Here is a 17,490-nt window from a genome sequence, read left to right as displayed (position 1 = left end):
CAGTGTGAGGTGCTGGTGTCAGCTCTCAGTGCTGAGGGCCTGGCTCAAGCAAAGTCACCTCAGCTTTAAACTTTGAGCCTTTATTGTCTTGTCAGTGATGCTGCAGTCTGAGAGTAAGGCTGACTTCAGCTGTGGAAAGTGTAGCATTTTTATTAGACGGAGTTTTACTTCCTAATGAAGATTTAGCAAGTAAATGACTTTATGGAAGGGTTAATCTTGACTTGCTTAGTAAAAATAACACGGCACTGTTTTGACAGGAGGACAGAGCATGATGAAGTACTGACAGGTAGGTCCAGGTCCCTGTAGCAAGATGACCTGCTCTGGGAATTGGGTGTCTGTCTCTCTCTCTATATTCATGTATGTATGAAGAGAAAAGCAGGATCTGGCCTAACTGCATCCCTGGAAGTGTTCAAGACCAGGCTGGATGGGGCTCTGAGCAACCTGGGTGAGTGGAAAGTGTCCCTGCTCGTGGCAGGAGGGGTAGCTGTGAGATGATCATTAAGGTCCCTTCCAACACAAACCCTTCTGGGAATCTATGATAATGAAATTTAATTCAAATCAGGATGATGAAATAAGTTGGAAGCCTTGCAATTACTCTGTTGTACGGAGATTTATTACCTGGCTGTTACAGAAGTGATGTTCCTGACACAGTTAAAAAGCTAAAGTAGTTTCTGCACAGTCTCTGAGGAGTTACGGTGACGCCTCCCTTGGACTGCTGTCCCCACGGCCAGCGGCAGCCTGGCTCCCCTCCCTGGGGGCTGGGCTGATGCCATCCACGCCCTGGGTGCCACAGGCCTCTGCTGTGATCTGGCTGGCAGCGGGCGCTGCTGCTGCAGAGCTGCCATCGGCGTATTGCACCCTCTCAAAGAAGATCAGTAACTCACAGTGCCTGGTCTGAGGGAACAGATCCACAGCTGTGGCTCTCACGGGCCGGAACGAGGCTCCTTTCACCCTGTTGGAAGGGGCCCGGCACAGGCTGGAAGGGGAGGGGAAAGAAGGGCAGGAAGAAATGTATTAATATTTTAATACACTGCTCATCACCGCTGCTCTTCTCAGAGAGGTTTTGCTTCCTCAAGCCTCAGTTCCATGACAGGCTTATTCACTATCCCTAATATTTCCATTATGACTCGTGTATTGGGTAACACAGTTCCAAGCCAGCTGCCACAGCTCCCAGCTATTTCTGGTGAAAGGTAAACCTCAAGGCACATGGCTTGCAAATAAAAATCCAGCAATGGTCCCCCCCATCCTCAAAAGCATAGTTTTCTGCTTATCACATTTAGTAAGTCAACTTAATTCAAGAAACACTCACTCCACAAAGTTATTCATTGCCGCTCTGGGATTGCAGGAGACGTAGATGAGCTTCTTCAGATGTTCAGCTCTTCTAAGAGCAAGAATTACCTTGGAATCTAGATGACCAAAACCACAACAGCTGTTTACTGTTACGTGTGTGCAGCAAGAGCCTCACAGAAAAATGCCAGGTTATATCCAGAAACAACAAAACTGCTGCAATATTGCTCCAAGCTATACCTGAAGCCTCCACTTAATTTACCCAATGGTGTTTTCTTTGGCTTTCCACCCAGCACCCATTAAGAGAACACACAAACCTAACTGGTGAACTTACGCAGCCCTGCTCGTGGTGGATCTACAATTGTGATCACGTTCTGAGGAGCCAAAACGTTCATTAGGGAAGGAACAATATCTTCTGCCTTCCCACAATAAAATTCAATATTATTCAGTTCTGTAAGAAAAAGAAAAGATGTTACCTGGGTACTTCTCTAGACAAAGCAGCTTTCAGTTCTTCACCTTCGGTATTAAGTACTGATGGCGCAGAAACTCCAAACTGTTTAGTCTACCCTGGAATCATTGTTAACTCCAGACCATTAATTTGGGCACCTTCCATTACCTGGATTAAAGTAAAAGCTCACAAACACCAGCTATGTTAAAGTCTTCTTTAGGAGGGTAGCTGTGGCTTTATCTCATTTTTGCACTGAAATAAAATGTTTTACTTTTCAATTAAAAGCAGCTGTTCAACTGGAAAATTGATCTCATAGGCTAACAAGGTATTTGTTTTCAAGAGCAATTAAGTGTTTAAATGGGACAAGATCACTATCAACAACATGTAATTCCAGGCTGCTTAGATAAGGTAGAGAACAACTGGCTGTGCAACACACCTTACCAAACAAAGGCCTCAGCATTTCAGCTTAACTCACCATTAATCTGGGCATTTGCTTTGGCATCCTGCACAGCTTCTTGGCAGAGCTCAATTCCAATTACCTTCTTCACTCTCTGGAGAATCAAAGGAATAAGATCCCTCTGTGGTCTGTATGTGTGAGTTTAATTTTTCACAGCATCAGCAATTAACAGGGACTACGACTCCTACCTGGGCTGCTTAACACAAGAGTGAGCTTTCACAACAATGTGGTAAAGCAGCTGCAGGCAGCTCAATTACAAATTAATTCAAAAAATTAAGATATAATCTGTTGCATTTCATATGCATTAGGGATTTTCTTCCCTTGTAGCCACAGTTTTCCTATCCAGGAAAAGAAATTGCCAACCTTTGCTAAGGAAATCCCAATGGTTCCTGTCCCACAACAGATGTCCAGCACGGTGCTCTCTTGGCTCAGTTGTGCCCACTCCCCGATGGCAGCGTACAACACTTCTGCAGCTTGTGTGTTCACCTGGGAAATTAAGTTTCCAATAGATCAACTTCTTCGTAAACTGTAAATATGTTTTAATGAGTCTTAGTAAAACATGTTTTCTCGTTTCTAAAAACCAAATCATTATACATTAAAAACACATTTTAAAGTGTTGGAAGGGCAGAAATGAGTTTTGGAAAAGCAAACAAAAATTAGTGATACAAGACTCCTGAACTTTATTACTGCATGTTCAGTGTTACAAAAGGCTGCCACGAAACAGGAGGAAAATGATAATGAACTAGAAAACAAAACATTGTCTTCAATGTGCTCCCATCAAGCTTACAGTCATTCACTGCTTTTACAGCCAAACATAACACTTACTGCTATTTAATCACACCAAATACATAAAAGGTTAAACTTCTAGGTATATAATATCTTGTTCCACAGCATTAGTCAAGCTCAAGAGCATTCATGCAGTTCCAGTTAAATGAGCAGCTTCACATCATCCTTACTTGAAAAAATGCATGAGGAGAAATTCTAAATTTTAGGCCAAGGAGTTCTTCATATATGTACTTATCACCAGCCACATGCTCCAAAGGCAAGTCTTCGAGATTGGGAGATTTCCTGGGGGTAGGGGAGGAATGGGAGACAAAATAGGGATGGGGAAACAAAACCAAAAAAAGAAGACAAATATGTTTGTTACAATCTTTACCAAAGCTATAATCATCCTACAAACTGTAGTGCTACATCCTAAGCAGTGACATTTATCATCTGTTCTTGGAGACTCCTTGGCCATTAATGTCTCAGAGTGTGCAAGGACCTCCACCATCTCCAGGTGAAGATAGTGTGCGCCTTGTGCTCGGTGGAGGATGGGGAGATTGAAAAATTCACATAAAGAGGGAAAAAAGGCAGAAGTTACTTGGTAATAACAAACATTCAGCTACTGCACTAAACTTCTATAGCTTGCCAGCCAGCACTGGCCAGTGGGTTCACTCACTGAAAGTCTTGCTGCCTTTACCCAGAGAATGGGAAATTGCAGGATTAGTAACAACTGCTGCTACTTCTGTGTAGTAGACAAAACAATGCTGTCAAATTCTGCAAACACCAAAAATCCAACCACCACCAAAATCCCCCAAAGCAAAGTGAACTCCCCTCACCTTTGTCCTTCCTCCACAAAGTACAGGGAAGTAACACCACTGCTCCTTCCCATCCCTTCTGTGAAGTATTTTGCCAGAGAGATTTTCAGTTCAGCTAGCTCTTCTTTACTCAATTTCTAAAGTTTTCATGTGAAAGAAGGGAGAGTAATCGTTTTAGTGACTTCAACACATGATTTAGTGTACGATTTACATAAGAATATTACTTGTTCATTTCCATGTATCAGCTTAGTCTAAATAGAATTAGAGCAGTGAAGCAAGGTAAACCACACCAAGTAATTCTTCTATTTCTCCTTTGCATGCACAACTCATAAAATCAAATGTAAGTAGTTCTAAAGCTGTGAGTCTGGGCTGCCCATGACACATCAAGGGAAATACCTGAGGGTTGAAATAAGCAATTGCCATGATGTGGCCGTTGCGGCTGGTGCGGACCGTGAGCTGTTTCCAGTGCCCTTCGTAGGTTTCAGGGCTGTACACGGAGTAAGGAGTTGACCTGCAATTTGCAGAAGCTCGGTTACTTATGCAGAGAATTCTTTTTTTTTTGTGTCACATTAAACAGTTTATTGAGTCAACAGAAGGTCACTGTGTGAAGTGATGGGAAAAAAAGCTGACTACAAAAGGAGGGTACATCGATTTGTCAAAAAAAGAATGACTTCCAACTAAGAAAGACTGGTGCATAATATCTCCTAAAGCAAAACAATCTGTCCCTCCTTCTCACAATCCTCTTACCCATTTTAACCCATGCAAAATTACAGAGGCAAGAGGGAGCTTCTCACTGCATTCAGAGAATGACACAACTTTTTATAATGCTTTCGTTAGCTTCTCTGCTTCGTACCAAGTTCAAATCTTCCATCTTCATGATTCTTGAGGGTTCCATTTTTTGTGGATTTAACTGCTTTTTAAAGAATGCATCCCCTTTTTCCAAAAAAGTGCTCTTGCTTAAATGTGCAACTTTTGGATTATTCCTTCCCGTAGGATGATTCTTCGCCTCATCCAAGGAAGCAAAGGACCTTGGTTAAATAATTCCTCCTTTCAGAAGTGTTTTTCTGAGTGCTTCGTTCCAGTTAGTGGAAGAAGCTCCTGAGTAACACACACCTTTTACTGCAGACCTACACATCCCACTGCTTGCAATGAAGCTGTGTTCAGCTGGTACCTGTCCCCCATCTCTGAGCAGCTGAGCAGGAGCAAGGGAAAAACTCCCCATGATCCAGGCACAAGGTGGAAACAGAATTGCTAAAATTTGAGACTGGTGTATCTTAGATCTTAAACTCAGAACAAACACTAATTAAATTCATAAATATTTTTGATTAAGATATCAAAACCTTTATGTAGAACTCATTTTACTTATGCTCACCTTATGTAGTCTTGGAAAGCTTTTACTACTTTTTTGGCAATAGCAGGAATGTGAACAGTATCAAATGGCTCCACTACAGCACATGTACCACCCTTATATTTGCCAAGACGACAACCCACAGTTTTGTCTTCTTGATTTACACCAATCCCAATCAAGAACTCACATTTGTTGCGATATTCAGTCTAGATTTAAAATAAAGTTATGTTAAGATATTTACACAGCATTTATTTGTACATGCCAAGTTTCTCCTGAAACAAGTCCCACGTGGTTAAATGCATTTGAAAACGGACACAGGACATTTAGCTCATATGCAAGATATTAATGGATTGTGATGTGTGTGAACTAAGAGTAATAAGGAAAAGGTATTAGTCAATCTTGTTATTTAAAAAGCAAAATATTGCCTCTGTTGAGGAATGTATTAGCTTACAACACAGGCTAGCAAGGACAGCATATTCATTTTAAAGTTCTACTAGTCAGATATCAATTTTTCTGCTTCCTGTTAGTATTTCCACACAGTATTTACATGAAAGGCAACAACATCTAAAATTCATCATTTATTACAAGATGAAGTAAAATACTCATTTTGTCTGCTGTCTCTCAAGACCAAATAATGAACATAACCCTCAGCTCATTAACCCAGTTCCACACTTTACCTGAGATTACATTACCTGTAAGGGTGATGCTTTCACTCCATCCACTGGGCAACATAATTTATTAAACTTCTGCTTCTGCAGGAACAGCCAGGGTAATAAAGCTCTGTTGTTATTTCCTATTTCCCTGCCCAAATCAGAAACAAAAAGTGTAAAGCACACATTTAAAAAAACTGAGGTCAAGAGTTGCACTTCTTTTTTGTATAGGGCACAAAAAAAGGATCAGATTATCACATGGAAGTGTGTTTCTTCCAGAATTTTTTAACAGACAAACCCTCTCCAACTTTGTAAGTGCTGTAACCTGAAAAAGTAAGGGTCAAATGTAGTTATAATGGTTATGTACTGGATTTATCAACATACCCATGAATGATAATGAATGCCAGTTTTATCCAAGGCAAGAGACAGAAGTGATGCTTCGATCTCCAAAGACCAGGCATAAAATTTTGAGGTGATTTTAAAAGAGAAAATCCCAGTAGTAACTTGCCATCTCTACAGATCGATTCTTACACCATATGACAATGCCATTTTTTTTACGGGCACAAACATCCTTCTGCTTATGGAACAACAGACTTTAAAACAGATTTCCCTTCATTAAGCAATCTTTTGAAAGTGACTAAGAACATAACAGCAAGTTTTGTAACTGGTGAAACAGGAACAGCTTCTAGGCTGTAGCATCGCAGATCCTCTTGTAATTACTTTGACCGGGGACCCGCGTTTAGAGGTATCAACTGGTGTGAATTTAGCTGCATCCCATCACAAGGCCAAGTCTTGTACACATTACATTACAAACAGGAATTACTTTGTCAGCTTCTGCAGCACTTGTTCGCACTCCTGCTTCTTCTGGGCCAGCTGCTCCTCGTAGGGTACGTTCCACAGCGGGGTCACCACATCCGCGATCCGCTTGCTCAGAGGCTCCTCTCCGCAGGGAGCCGGGCGCTTCGCCTCTCCCTGCTCCGAATCCTCTTCTTGTTTCCTTTTCTTGGCGATGGGGTCGGCTTTGGGCTTGGCCAGGCGCACGCTGAGGTGGCGGCTCTTCCAGAGCGCGCCGTGCAGCACCCGCATGGCCTTGTCCCGCTCCTCCTCGCTCTTGAATGTCACAAAGGCGAACGTCTGCTTCCCGAAGAGTTTTATCTTGTGAGGATTGAGCCCGTACTTGGCAAGAAACTTTTTCACATCATTAAACCCAATGTATTTGGGCAGGTTCTGTATCTCTACTTTATAGATCTCGGAGGTGAACAAGTCTCCCTTAATATATCTGTATACGTCGGGGCTCTCCGCGGGATCTTCCCCGCCCTGGCTGTCCGCCTCAGCCCCATCTCCAGCCTCGGCCACAGGAGCCGTGTGGCGGTCGGGGTCGCCGCGCTCGCCTTCCTCCGCCATGGTCCCGCCAGCCCCTCAGCCACCCCACACACCTCCCGGGGCGGGGCCGTAGCCTCACGGACGGGCTGCTGCGAGGAGAATGACGGCAGAGGAACGACCTGGTGGTTTTTTGAGCGCTGCCCCTCAGCGCTGCCGCTCCTCGCGCCCGAAAGCACCGGAGACCCTTAAACACATTAAAAACAGCGGCTCACACATCACCCCTTCCCTCACGCGTGCGCCATCTTGGGCCGGGACGCGGGCGGTCGCCGCCATAGCGCGGGGGTTGATGGGAAAAGCGCCTGGGAAACGGGAAAACAAAAACGCTTCTCGGGGGGCGGGAGGGGCCGGGCCGGCGGTCGGTACCGGGGGTCGGAGACAGGGCCGGCACCGGGGCCGGTTCCGGGGACCCGTGGGGGGATCGATGTGACGGGGCCGGGGCGGGCGGCGCTCTGCCCGCGCCGGGGGCGGGGCGCGAGCGCGGGGGGCTGAGGGGGAGCGGGCGGTTCCCATCGGGCCTTGCGGCGGCGCGGCGCGGGCTGCGGGAATGAGGTAAAGGCGGGCGGGGCGCGCGGCAGGAAGCGGCGAGCGGAGCGCGGCGACCGGGCCCATGGCGGACACGGCGGTGAGGGGCGGCCGCGGGCCGGCGGCCGGGCCGGGAACAGCGGGGGGGAGAGGGCGGCACCGCAGGCCGGGGTGGGAGAGTAACGGAAACAGGTGGGGCCCGGGCGGGGGGAGCCGAGGACGGGCAGGGCCCGGTGTGGGGGGGGGGACGGACGCTGGGCCTTGGCGGGGGCTGGAGTGGCCGCGCCCGCGGGACCGGGGGTTTGCGGCCCCTCCGGGCGCGTGTGGCCGCTCGGGCCGGCCCCTGCACACGCCTTGGCCGTTCCCCGGCATGAGGGAGCCCGAGCGACCCGGGATCTTTTGGGTAGTCCTTCTCCCCGTTTCCCTCCTTTCTTCTCCGTCTTTCCGCCCCTCCCCCGGCCCGCTGCCGGACCCCTCGTGCCGCAGCGGTTGCCCACGTGCTCCGTGTCGCGGCAGGGCGGGATCGTGTCGTGATAACGGGATCCGCGTTCTCGCATCTGGCTGCTGGGAATTGTGTATTTCTCATGGTCTATGTAATGAATTGCTCAGGCGCAGAACGCGTGATGAATTACCATGCGGGATGTGCTGCTTCCACGCATGGATACAATGTATAAAAGTTTGGCTAACGTTTCTTTTCCTGTTTTTTTGGAAACAGATGTGAAGTAACGCCTTTCTCGCCTTTTTTTTCCCATGCTGGAACACTGGGGACATAAAACTGGCTATAGATTGTGTGACGTTATTGATACATATAGATTTTATTTTGCACCATTTTTTACCCAGTATTTCCCTTGCCCCCTCTTTTCTTTTGTTTACTATTTAGTAAAAACAGATTGCTTTATGCACACGCGGTGTGTACCTGCTCTGTAAAGGACATTGTGAATAGAGCCTGTAAGAGTGAACTCTTCCATTTGTAAAGTAAAAATATTATTTAAATGTCTTCTATGTGTAGACTGTTTTTCCTTTCTGTTACTCAAGCAGCAACAAAAAAAAACCCCAAAACCAAATCAGTTCCCTTGACCTGAGATAGCTGTTCTGTGGCTTTGTTAAACTTGCATATGAATCTCTCACCTAGGCTTGTGTGCTGAGTGCTTCTTAATAGTCCATATGTATGAAGTACCAGAGATATTTATCATTTACCTACTAGTTACATAGTAAAAACCATTCTTACCCTTAATGAATGCTCTGACAGATTCCTAAACAACTTAAATAGAAAGTATTACTTTGGCCATTTACCAGTAACTTAAAGTTCCTTGAAGAGAATAAGTAAGAAACCTAAATTATTTAATGAGCATTACAGCTGTATCTCAAAATATCTTTGCCTGTGTGTAATTCTAATACGTAAGACAGAATGATGAACTCAGGATGCAACGTGTTCCTTAAGCTGGGTTAGGTGGATGTTGTGTGGGTTTTTTCTAATTTTCCCATTAACAATGGGTCATTAGGCACTAAGAAGTAGCAGGGTTTTAGCAGCATAAAACACATAACATTTGTTGAAGAAATTATTTTTCCATAACCAAGAAGTATTACTCCAAGGCCAAGCCTCTGCACTATTCATGAGTGGTAAGATTAAAACACCTAGCACTGCATGAGCACCATTTTGTTTCTTAGTGTAACTGTATGTTGAATTAAAAGTAATTTGTTTTCAGGTATAATCATATTTCTTTACTTTTATGGGGTATCTAGTTGCTGAAAAGCCATAAATGTTTTAAACACAGATGTGCATACTTCAATGTTTGGGTACAAAGCAAGTTTGTGTTTTCTTTTCTCCTCAGGAAGCACATGAGGAGCATGATACTTCTACTGAAAATGCAGATGATTCTAACCATGATCCTCAGTTTGAACCCATAGTTTCCCTTCCAGAGCAAGAAATAAAAACTCTGGAAGAGGATGAGGAAGAACTTTTTAAGATGTGAGTAGAATATTTCTCGCTATTTTCTGAATGTTCATTAGGCTTAAACTCGACAGTGTTTATATAAAAGCTCCATAACATGCAGCAGTCTCTGTATGAAGGGGTAATCTGACTTGGTTGGTCTGCACTGTGATGGCAGAGATTGAGTGGGGAGTGATTGATGTTGGCCCAAGAAAATGAAGTCTGGAACCATAGAAGGGAGTTGGTAGTGTGAATCTGGCTTTAGCATTGTTTGTGTAAAAAAGACAACAACTTAGGTAATAATAATTGAAATTATGATCACAGAATGTGAAACAATTGTCTTGGGAGGAAGGAAGTGAGATGTGGTGTTGCTGCCATGCATCCCTGGGTAAAGAGTGAGGTACAAGGTACTGAAATAATAAAAGCAACAGCTGCAGTACAGTATTGGGGCATTTGTGGCAGTTCCTGTCTGTTGTCTTCAACACAGTTTGTCTTTAGATGATGCTTATTGTCAGATCAGGATGGCTTTATCTGCCTGAAGAAAAATGTAGTCTAAAGGCTTAAGAAGCATTTTGAGTTTGATCTCTGATGTGCTTGCTTTAAATAGGTTTATAAAATTCTTCTTTCACTTAATTACAGAATGGTATTGCTCATCTGGAAAAGAGGTTTGAGTTCTTGTATAGATTCTGATAATAACTAAAGTGATGGTCAGTTTCTGACAGGTAGTGTGGTGAATTCTAGCTGTAGCAAAACCTGATAATCAACAGAATTTAAAAGGTTGCCTACACCAAATATGTTTATCATCCCCTAAGAGTGTCCAGAACCTGTTGAATTTTAGTACAGTTATTACATAATTCCTAATATTTTATGATTAGATTTAATTTCTCGTATCAGTTTCTGAATGTGTATATTGAAGCAGAACAGGGCATCTTATGAAAGGAATTGTTTTCTTCTTGTGTGTGTATTTTAAACAGGACTGTGCTGTTTGCTCAGGTGTGGTGTTTTAATAAATATCTTAATACATGCAGGCTAATTAAATTTTCTGTTCTCCAAGGCGAGCAAAGCTCTTCCGGTTTGCATCTGAGAATGACCTTCCAGAATGGAAAGAACGAGGAACTGGTGATGTGAAGCTCCTGAAACACAAGGAGAAGGGAACAATTCGCCTCCTCATGCGGAGGGATAAAACCCTAAAAATCTGTGCAAACCATTACAGTATGTTATACATTGCTATACCTATTCTTGATTTTAAAAATAAGCTTGTAGAATTTAAGTATGGTTGTGTCTTGCTCTTCATACGAGATTTCAGGCATCAAAAACCATGAGGGGTTATTTTTATTAATGGAAGGAAGAAGGAGTTTTTTTCCTTCAGAGTCTGATAGTATTGTAAGACTAACTAAAGTCACTTTAAAGTTTAGCAGTGATAGACAGGCATCGTGTGATTTCTTCCTCTGTGTGTGTGTGCTTTATTTTAATGATTAATAGAGTGTAGAACATGTAGCCCTTAATACTGTTTGGAATAAGAATTTAATATATGCTGGCTTGCATTTGTAAAAGAGTGAGAAAAACCATGATGTAAGAATTTACTACTTTGAGTTAAATGAATTTCCAAAACCAATCCTTTACCATCAGAAAACAGAGACTGAGGTACCAAGCAAATCTGAGTCTGCCTTTCTCTGCTTGTGAAAGAAACTGAAATGAGCATGTTACATTGGGCTGACTCATTCAAAAGAGAATCCTCTTTGAATTAAAAAAAAAAAACAACAAAAAACATGCAAGAGCAAGACAGACTTGAAAGTCAGCACAACTTGCAACAAGTAGACCAGTTTGGTGGTACTCAGATTTCTATATGAGGAGTCTATAGTGTTCCCTGGAGTTAAACTACATTTAGATAAGTTGAAATAAGAAGTAGCTTAATGCAAACCTCAAGAATGCCACCAACCAGCAGGAATAAACCTTTTGTGTAGGGGAATGTGGCACATAGCAAAACAGAATTGATGAATTTATAGTATTCATGTCAGAAGTTGTTTAGGTTGTTTTTCCTGGAAAAGCTGCTCTCCTTATAGATTTTTTTGTTGAATTTATGCTGAGTCACAGTCAGACAAAAGAAGTCTCTTCATTTTTGCCACACATTAAATGGAGTAAAATGTGTTTTGATCTCTAGATGTTAAAAATGCAGGGAAGGGAGGAGACTCTTCAGATTTCTCCTGCACTAGACAGGGCTCAAGGAGAAAAAAAGCCCTGCTTACACTTTGCATGTCTATAATGTAAAAAGTCTTAAGGTACTGTGGGAAGTAACATTTCAACTTCTCCAGTCAGTTAGGTGAGGTAATTGTAGTGTCTTGGAGGGACAGGACCCCATTTACTGGGGGGGGAACAAACAGATTGAAAAGACACTGTGTGCACTTCGCAGCACTGCAGAATTCTGTAATATCTTGTAGTACAGCTTTAAACTGATGGGGAGAGGTAATTAACCTGATGACTAATTGAAGGAATAGTGCTTTTTAAAATTAATTTTGGTAGTAGTTTTGGCGTGCAGACAAAGAATGAGTGTTGTTTTTCTGTCTGGATGCCTTTTCCTCCTAAATAATTTGCCTGTACTTCAGAGCTGTGCTCAGTGACTGAATCTCTTAGTATCACTGTCATCCATTTTAAGCAAAAATTGGATCCAACTCTTTTTCCTAAGAGTAGTGAATCCAACGTTCTCTCACATGGTAACAGCCTTGCCTAATTTTATTTGCAATGTAAGGAAAAATATATGTGAACACCACTGTCTTGTATTTATCCCAGAGTAATTTTGTGTCAAGTGCTTTACGTAACCAACGCAGCCTGTTGTCGCTGAGATTTATGGAGGCTGGTGTGGAAATCATTTGCTATTGTGCTCTGTACATCTTTTAATGCTTTCCTTTCAGTCACACCCTTAATGGAGCTGAAGCCTAACGCTGGGAGTGACAGGGCATGGGTCTGGAACACACATGCTGACTTTGCAGATGAAAGCCCCAAGCCTGAACTTCTGGCAATCCGATTTCTAAACGCAGAGAGTGAGTGGACTGGCACTGAACTTACACTGATTGTAAACTGTTGTGTTACCCTGCTTGTCTAAATGCTGCTCTAAACCATTGTTGGAGATGTGCTGTATCTCACCCCTGCATGGTAGTGTTAGCTAATTAATTCTTTATCTGAGAGAAATCTGTTAATCACTTTAACGTATCTGTTGACAAACAGCATTGTAATTAGGTCTGCAGTAGTATTTGTATAGTTTCTGCCCTAGGCACTTTTTTGACATGAGCCATTTCATGTAAGTGTAATGCCAATTAGAATAAAACTAAAGGCAGTTAAGAGACTCACATACAGCTTAATTTCATGTAATTCAGGTGCTCAGTTGTAGTTAAATTTAGATTTTTGCATTAGAAACAAGGAAATCCTGACTTGATATTTCTGGTCTGTCTGCATTAGCAGAATATCTGGGTTGGTTTTATTTTTTTTTTTTAATGAAGTATGTAGTATCTTCTTTGTTTTGATTAAATGGAATCCTCAGTGAAAAGTGCTAGTCAGACCCATCATACTAGTTGGTGGGTTTTTCTGGAGTGGCGACGCTGAGTACCAGAAAAGTAATTCTAGTAATGGATTGGCTAGGATTAAATCAAGGAAGTGTTTGGAGGCAGAGGAGTTTATGTTGCCTTGTTGTTCGTTTGGTTTTTTTTAAAAAAGAAGCAAAATGAAAAAGTGTTGCATTTCTTGCTTTGCAATTTGCCACACAAGTTTAGTGTGGTATGTTCCTTTTCTCCTTATATACTAGATGGATCATAAAGTGGTTGTATATTTTAAAACTTGATGGATATGACTACATCAGGAAAGAATTTAGTGTATCTGGCCTTTTTCCTTTGCCTTATGACTCCAGTGTCATTTTGTTTAGCCAAATAAACCTTTCTGGTCCACCTGCTTAGTGCTTGCTTCATGATCAGGTAGGAAATGAAAGTGTAACTCATCTCTGAAAAGTCTTTCCCTCTTTCTGATAGAGGCTGTTCAGTTTATTTAATGTTCTGTCTTGAGGGAGTAGTCCTTTCTTCCTCTTTGCCCTTTGCAGTACTGACTAAGCAGATGACTTAAGTTTGTCCTTCAGGTGTCTCTCCTGTTTGAGATGCTTGAAAAGGAATCCGAAACACTTCCTGGACTAGTTACAAAATGTCTTCAGAATTCCTGTGGGGCAACAGTGACCTCCTGTGGTCAGCCAGACCAGCCTGGGATGCCAGGCGAGCAGCACCTTGGTTGGTCTGGTTTCAGGAAGCTCCTTGCCCAATCTCTTCTTGCTTGTGTTACCTGAATAGAGACATTATTGGAATTGGATCAGCTGCTTGGAATGGTTGTTGAATCGAGTGGTGGCTTAGACCAGAACATAATGAAGATTATGCATTGTTGGCTCTTGCAGTGAGGAGTGGCCCTCAGGTACAGACTCTGAATGCTGTACTGGTGAAACAGGCATTGTCTTCCTCTGCTGATGCTAAGAACCCCCAGTTATGGTCAGGTTGTGGAAGACTCTTAGGGTGTAACATAGCTGGCAAGAATAGCAGTTCAAAGCTAATCTTCAGTCTTTTGCATACAGATAGTTGTATTAGCAGTTTCTGACATCATATTCCTATTCCTTTAGGCTACAGACAGCTGGGAGTTGCAATAGCTATAAAACAGCTCCTGCTGGCATTACATTTTGAATATTTTGCAAAATAAGCTGTTTTAGTAAGCTTGCTGAAGGCGATTAATTGCTTTTGCACAAAGATGTGATTGAAGAATTTTACATCTTGTATGATCTACTAGATTATTTCATAGGTCCCTACACATTTTGTTTATACAAAGTTTCTCCTGGGGTATTTTTCTTCAAGATTAGAAGTATTCAATGTTATGAGGTGGTAAAAGTAATGAAAAAATATTTTATCTCCACTGAAACAGATGCACAGAAATTCAAGGCAAAATTTGAAGAATGCAGGAATGAAGTAGGCAAGACAGCAAAGAAAGGTAAGACCATCTCAGTGTACTTGGTGCCACATTTCTGTGCTGTGTGTGTGGTTACAGTACCTGGAGTGTTGTGTTCCAGCAGACTCACTCTGTGCTGAACTGCAGCCCTCAGTTCAGGTGCTTTTCTGTCTGCAAGAGTAAGAGCTCACAGGAGTGACGATGGCCTTTCCTGTGGAAGGCTGTTACAGTTGCTGTTGGGACATGGCTGCTTTGGAGAGGCTGTCAAGGAAATATGTATGGCTGATAATAAACAAATGAACTGTGAACACTGCAACCAAAGTGCTCTTTCTTCCTTCCAGGTCCCTTTCCCAAATTTCTCAAATGTATAATCATGCAAGTATAATATTTAATGTTTTTTATAGTTATTAGTGTGTGAGGTTGTTCACAAATCTCTAATAGATTATTGCACCTCCCTTTAGAATTGCCTTTGTGACAAGATATCTCCCCATGTAAATGAAACAAACATTTCTATCTTCCTTAAGTACAGACTACCAGTGGTCTGCAGTCAGCATTCTTCAAGATACTTAGGTTGGAGTTTTCCAGTCATAGGAATTCCTATGTTCCAGTTTCAAACTGGGGAACTTGACTTTGCTTGTTTTTGGTTAGGATGAGAAGAAGCTAAGGACTTGTCTGGATACTTTATTGGTAGCAGCACAGCAGGCCAGATGTTACACATCCCTCATTCAGTCCCTGTGATTAAGCCCTCGTGTAGTCATTAACATATACAAGTGGTGTTTCTTGAATTCTGACATATGAATAATTACTAGAGGAAAAGAAACAGAATGAGTCATTCCAGTGGTCAGTGAAGAATATATTTATTTTTGTCCAGTACCAGCTGCTTCTCCCCACCCCCTTCACCCTCTGCTTCTTTACTCATTTCTAACAGCAAAATCTGTTCTGCCTCTATGTAATACTTTTCCTAACCAATCTTTTAGCAGGCACAGACAAAAATGATAGTGCTGATAAAGTTGCTGAAAAACTAGAAGAGCTTTCTGTAAAGGAAGAGAGCAGAGAATCTGAGAAGAAAGAGACCAAGGAAAAAGAAGAAAAGCAATAAAATCATCCTGGGCCTTGCAGTTTTTCCTTTTTATATTTTTTTTTTCTTTTTTTTTCTTTTTTCTTTTTTATTCTTTTTTTGTTGGTTTTTTTTTTGGTTTTTTTTGTTTTTTTTTTTTTTAATTTTTACAAGGGACTTTATATGGAACTGAATTCAACATTCATATTGTTTTTTCTAAGTTTTTGCCCTTTGGAAGGTGTCTTCAGAAAAATTCATTCCCTGGTCATGAAAATGTACTGTGCTAACTTTCTTTTCCATAGTGGAAACACTTATTTATAGTCATCCAAAAGAGTGAATAAAACAAACTTGAAAACAGCATCAGGGGACAGAACTGAATTTTCTGTATACTGTAAAGGCTTATGAAATGTTTAATTGAGCTACATATCATCATTCCTGTGGATTAAGTAGGTTAACAGACTTTGTCAGCAGGGAAGATTAGGATTGCATTTGTGTTTCTTATGTGGCTTCTAGACTGTAATCTAACAGACCTTTCACACCTGCTGCTGTGTGTACCTGAGCAGGGAATGTGCCTGTGCACCTTGAAACGCAGCAGACTTCCGGAATCAGGCAGTGAGAGCATTCCTGGCACAGTGCTGCTGATGGTCCATCAGACAGTGAAAGCAAAGGTGGGGGATAAAATTTATTATCTTAGATTTGAGAAGCAGTTTTCCTCTCACAAAACACAATCTGTGCTTCCCCCCCACCCCGAATTTGTTAATAGTACAAAGGCTTGATTCTAGCAGAAAGCTCCTCCTGTTGTCCCAGATCTTCCATGGTGCTGCTTGCTGACTGGAGGCAGCAGCCTGTTATGCTGAGGTGTGTGCAAAGGAACCTGAGCTGTTTGAGTACCTCCCTGTGTGATTTCCCTTGCCTTTTTTTTTTTCCCCAGGGCTCTGGAGCTCATGTTTTTATAAACTGGAGGAATTTTGAACTTCTCAGATGTTTGGTAGGGAGGCTGTCCCTCTTGGAGAGCAGCAAGCTGGAATTCACTTTGGAACAGTTAATTATGGTGCACATGCCTGAGGGACACCCTCCTTGTCAGAATGGGCAAATTGGTCAAATCTCTTCCCTGCAAGTGCTTTTTGTTTATCCAATTTCAAATTAGTGCTAGCGAGTAAGAAAATGAGCTATAGTAAGCAATAAAATCAACACAATTAAGTCTGATAGGTAAACTGAATTTTGTTGTTAAACACTAATATGAGGATTGTGTTAGGATAGAGATGAAATTTTATAATAGTTTCCAAAATAATTATGAACACTGGACAAAACTTGCTAAACTGTAAGATTGAATGATGTTAACATGGGATAGCAAGACCTTTTTGTCTTCATGAAGAGGCTTTTAACTCAGTCAGGATCTGCAGTCTATGTGAGGAAAATATATTTTTTAAAAATAAATCACGTCTTTCTTCTTAGCACTGCCTTTGGATGCTACAGTGAACGAGTCTTAAATCTGGAACTGTACTTAAGGTACTCACTTCATTCAAACAAAATAATTCCTTTGGTGTTTTGCACATTCCCCTTCAACTACAGCAGATATCAAAAGTCTGTTAATTAACAAAGATGGTTGAAAGGCAAAATAAAATGCTCTTTAGTGTTTCTGGTTTGGAAATAACAAGACAAAGCTATTTTGAAGTATTTAACATTTGAATGTAAAAGCCAAATCTTTATCCATGAATCACTGTAAATGATCTGATAATGTCAAGCTGTGTCTAAATTGATAGAAATGACTTAAAAATTTCAAAATAAACTTAAATTTTCATTTAAAGGATTTGCTTTTTATTTTGAGAACTCTTACTGGAAATGCATTTTTAGTCTGCAGGG

At 41.9% G+C, this 17,490-nt stretch overlaps 2 protein-coding genes and 1 non-coding gene across 3 annotated transcripts; 2 read left to right on the top strand and 1 right to left on the bottom strand.

Annotated features, from left to right (window-relative positions):
- Window positions 1-610: 610 nt before the first annotated feature.
- On the bottom strand, window positions 611-7,533 carry TRMT2A (tRNA methyltransferase 2 homolog A). The gene is made up of 11 exons (XM_040080787.2): window positions 6,594-7,533; window positions 5,813-5,921; window positions 5,145-5,326; window positions 4,169-4,283; window positions 3,794-3,909; window positions 3,149-3,260; window positions 2,556-2,678; window positions 2,211-2,286; window positions 1,622-1,738; window positions 1,310-1,406; window positions 611-976 (listed from the first exon to the last, which is right to left on the bottom strand). Exons 1-11 carry the CDS (start codon window positions 7,172-7,174, stop codon window positions 691-693), a joined length of 1,914 nt encoding a protein of 637 aa, XP_039936721.1. The 5' UTR covers window positions 7,175-7,533; the 3' UTR covers window positions 611-690.
- A 116-nt stretch (window positions 7,534-7,649) lies between these two features.
- RANBP1 (RAN binding protein 1) lies at window positions 7,650-17,434 on the top strand. Its single transcript, XM_040080788.2, has 6 exons — window positions 7,650-7,775; window positions 9,508-9,644; window positions 10,660-10,817; window positions 12,515-12,643; window positions 14,547-14,612; window positions 15,548-17,434. The coding sequence occupies exons 1-6, from the start codon at window positions 7,761-7,763 to the stop codon at window positions 15,667-15,669; spliced, it is 627 nt and encodes a 208-aa protein (XP_039936722.1). The 5' UTR covers window positions 7,650-7,760; the 3' UTR covers window positions 15,670-17,434.
- On the top strand, window positions 14,691-14,819 carry LOC120760766 (small nucleolar RNA SNORA77). The gene has a single exon (XR_005703468.1). It is a non-coding gene; the product is annotated as a small nucleolar RNA SNORA77 (small nucleolar RNA).
- Window positions 17,435-17,490: the final 56 nt, after the last annotated feature.

This window comes from Hirundo rustica, chromosome 17 (assembly GCF_015227805.2).
Source record: "Hirundo rustica isolate bHirRus1 chromosome 17, bHirRus1.pri.v3, whole genome shotgun sequence".
Classification (NCBI taxonomy): domain Eukaryota; kingdom Metazoa; phylum Chordata; class Aves; order Passeriformes; family Hirundinidae; genus Hirundo; species Hirundo rustica.
The sequence above is the reverse complement of the archived record's forward strand: the minus strand, read 5'-3'. Positions and strand labels throughout refer to the sequence as shown.

What these genes read in the sequence shown, in the direction of transcription:
- TRMT2A (XM_040080787.2), bottom strand. Translation starts at nt 7,174, where the DNA reads ATGGCGGAGGAAGGCGAGCGCGGCGACCCCGACCGCCACACGGCTCCT. An exon ending in GCTTTCCAAGACTACATAAG is followed by an intron (nt 4,284 to 5,144) that starts GTGAGCATAAGT and finishes TGCAAATTGCAG; the next exon opens with GTCAACTCCTTACTCCGTGT. An exon ending in TTGGGATTTCCTTAGCAAAG is followed by an intron (nt 2,287 to 2,555) that starts GTTGGCAATTTC and finishes TTGATTCTCCAG; the next exon opens with AGAGTGAAGAAGGTAATTGG.
- RANBP1 (XM_040080788.2), top strand. An exon ending in GAGGAAGAACTTTTTAAGAT is followed by an intron (nt 9,645 to 10,659) that starts GTGAGTAGAATA and finishes CTGTTCTCCAAG; the next exon opens with GCGAGCAAAGCTCTTCCGGT. An exon ending in CCGATTTCTAAACGCAGAGA is followed by an intron (nt 12,644 to 14,546) that starts GTGAGTGGACTG and finishes CCACTGAAACAG; the next exon opens with ATGCACAGAAATTCAAGGCA.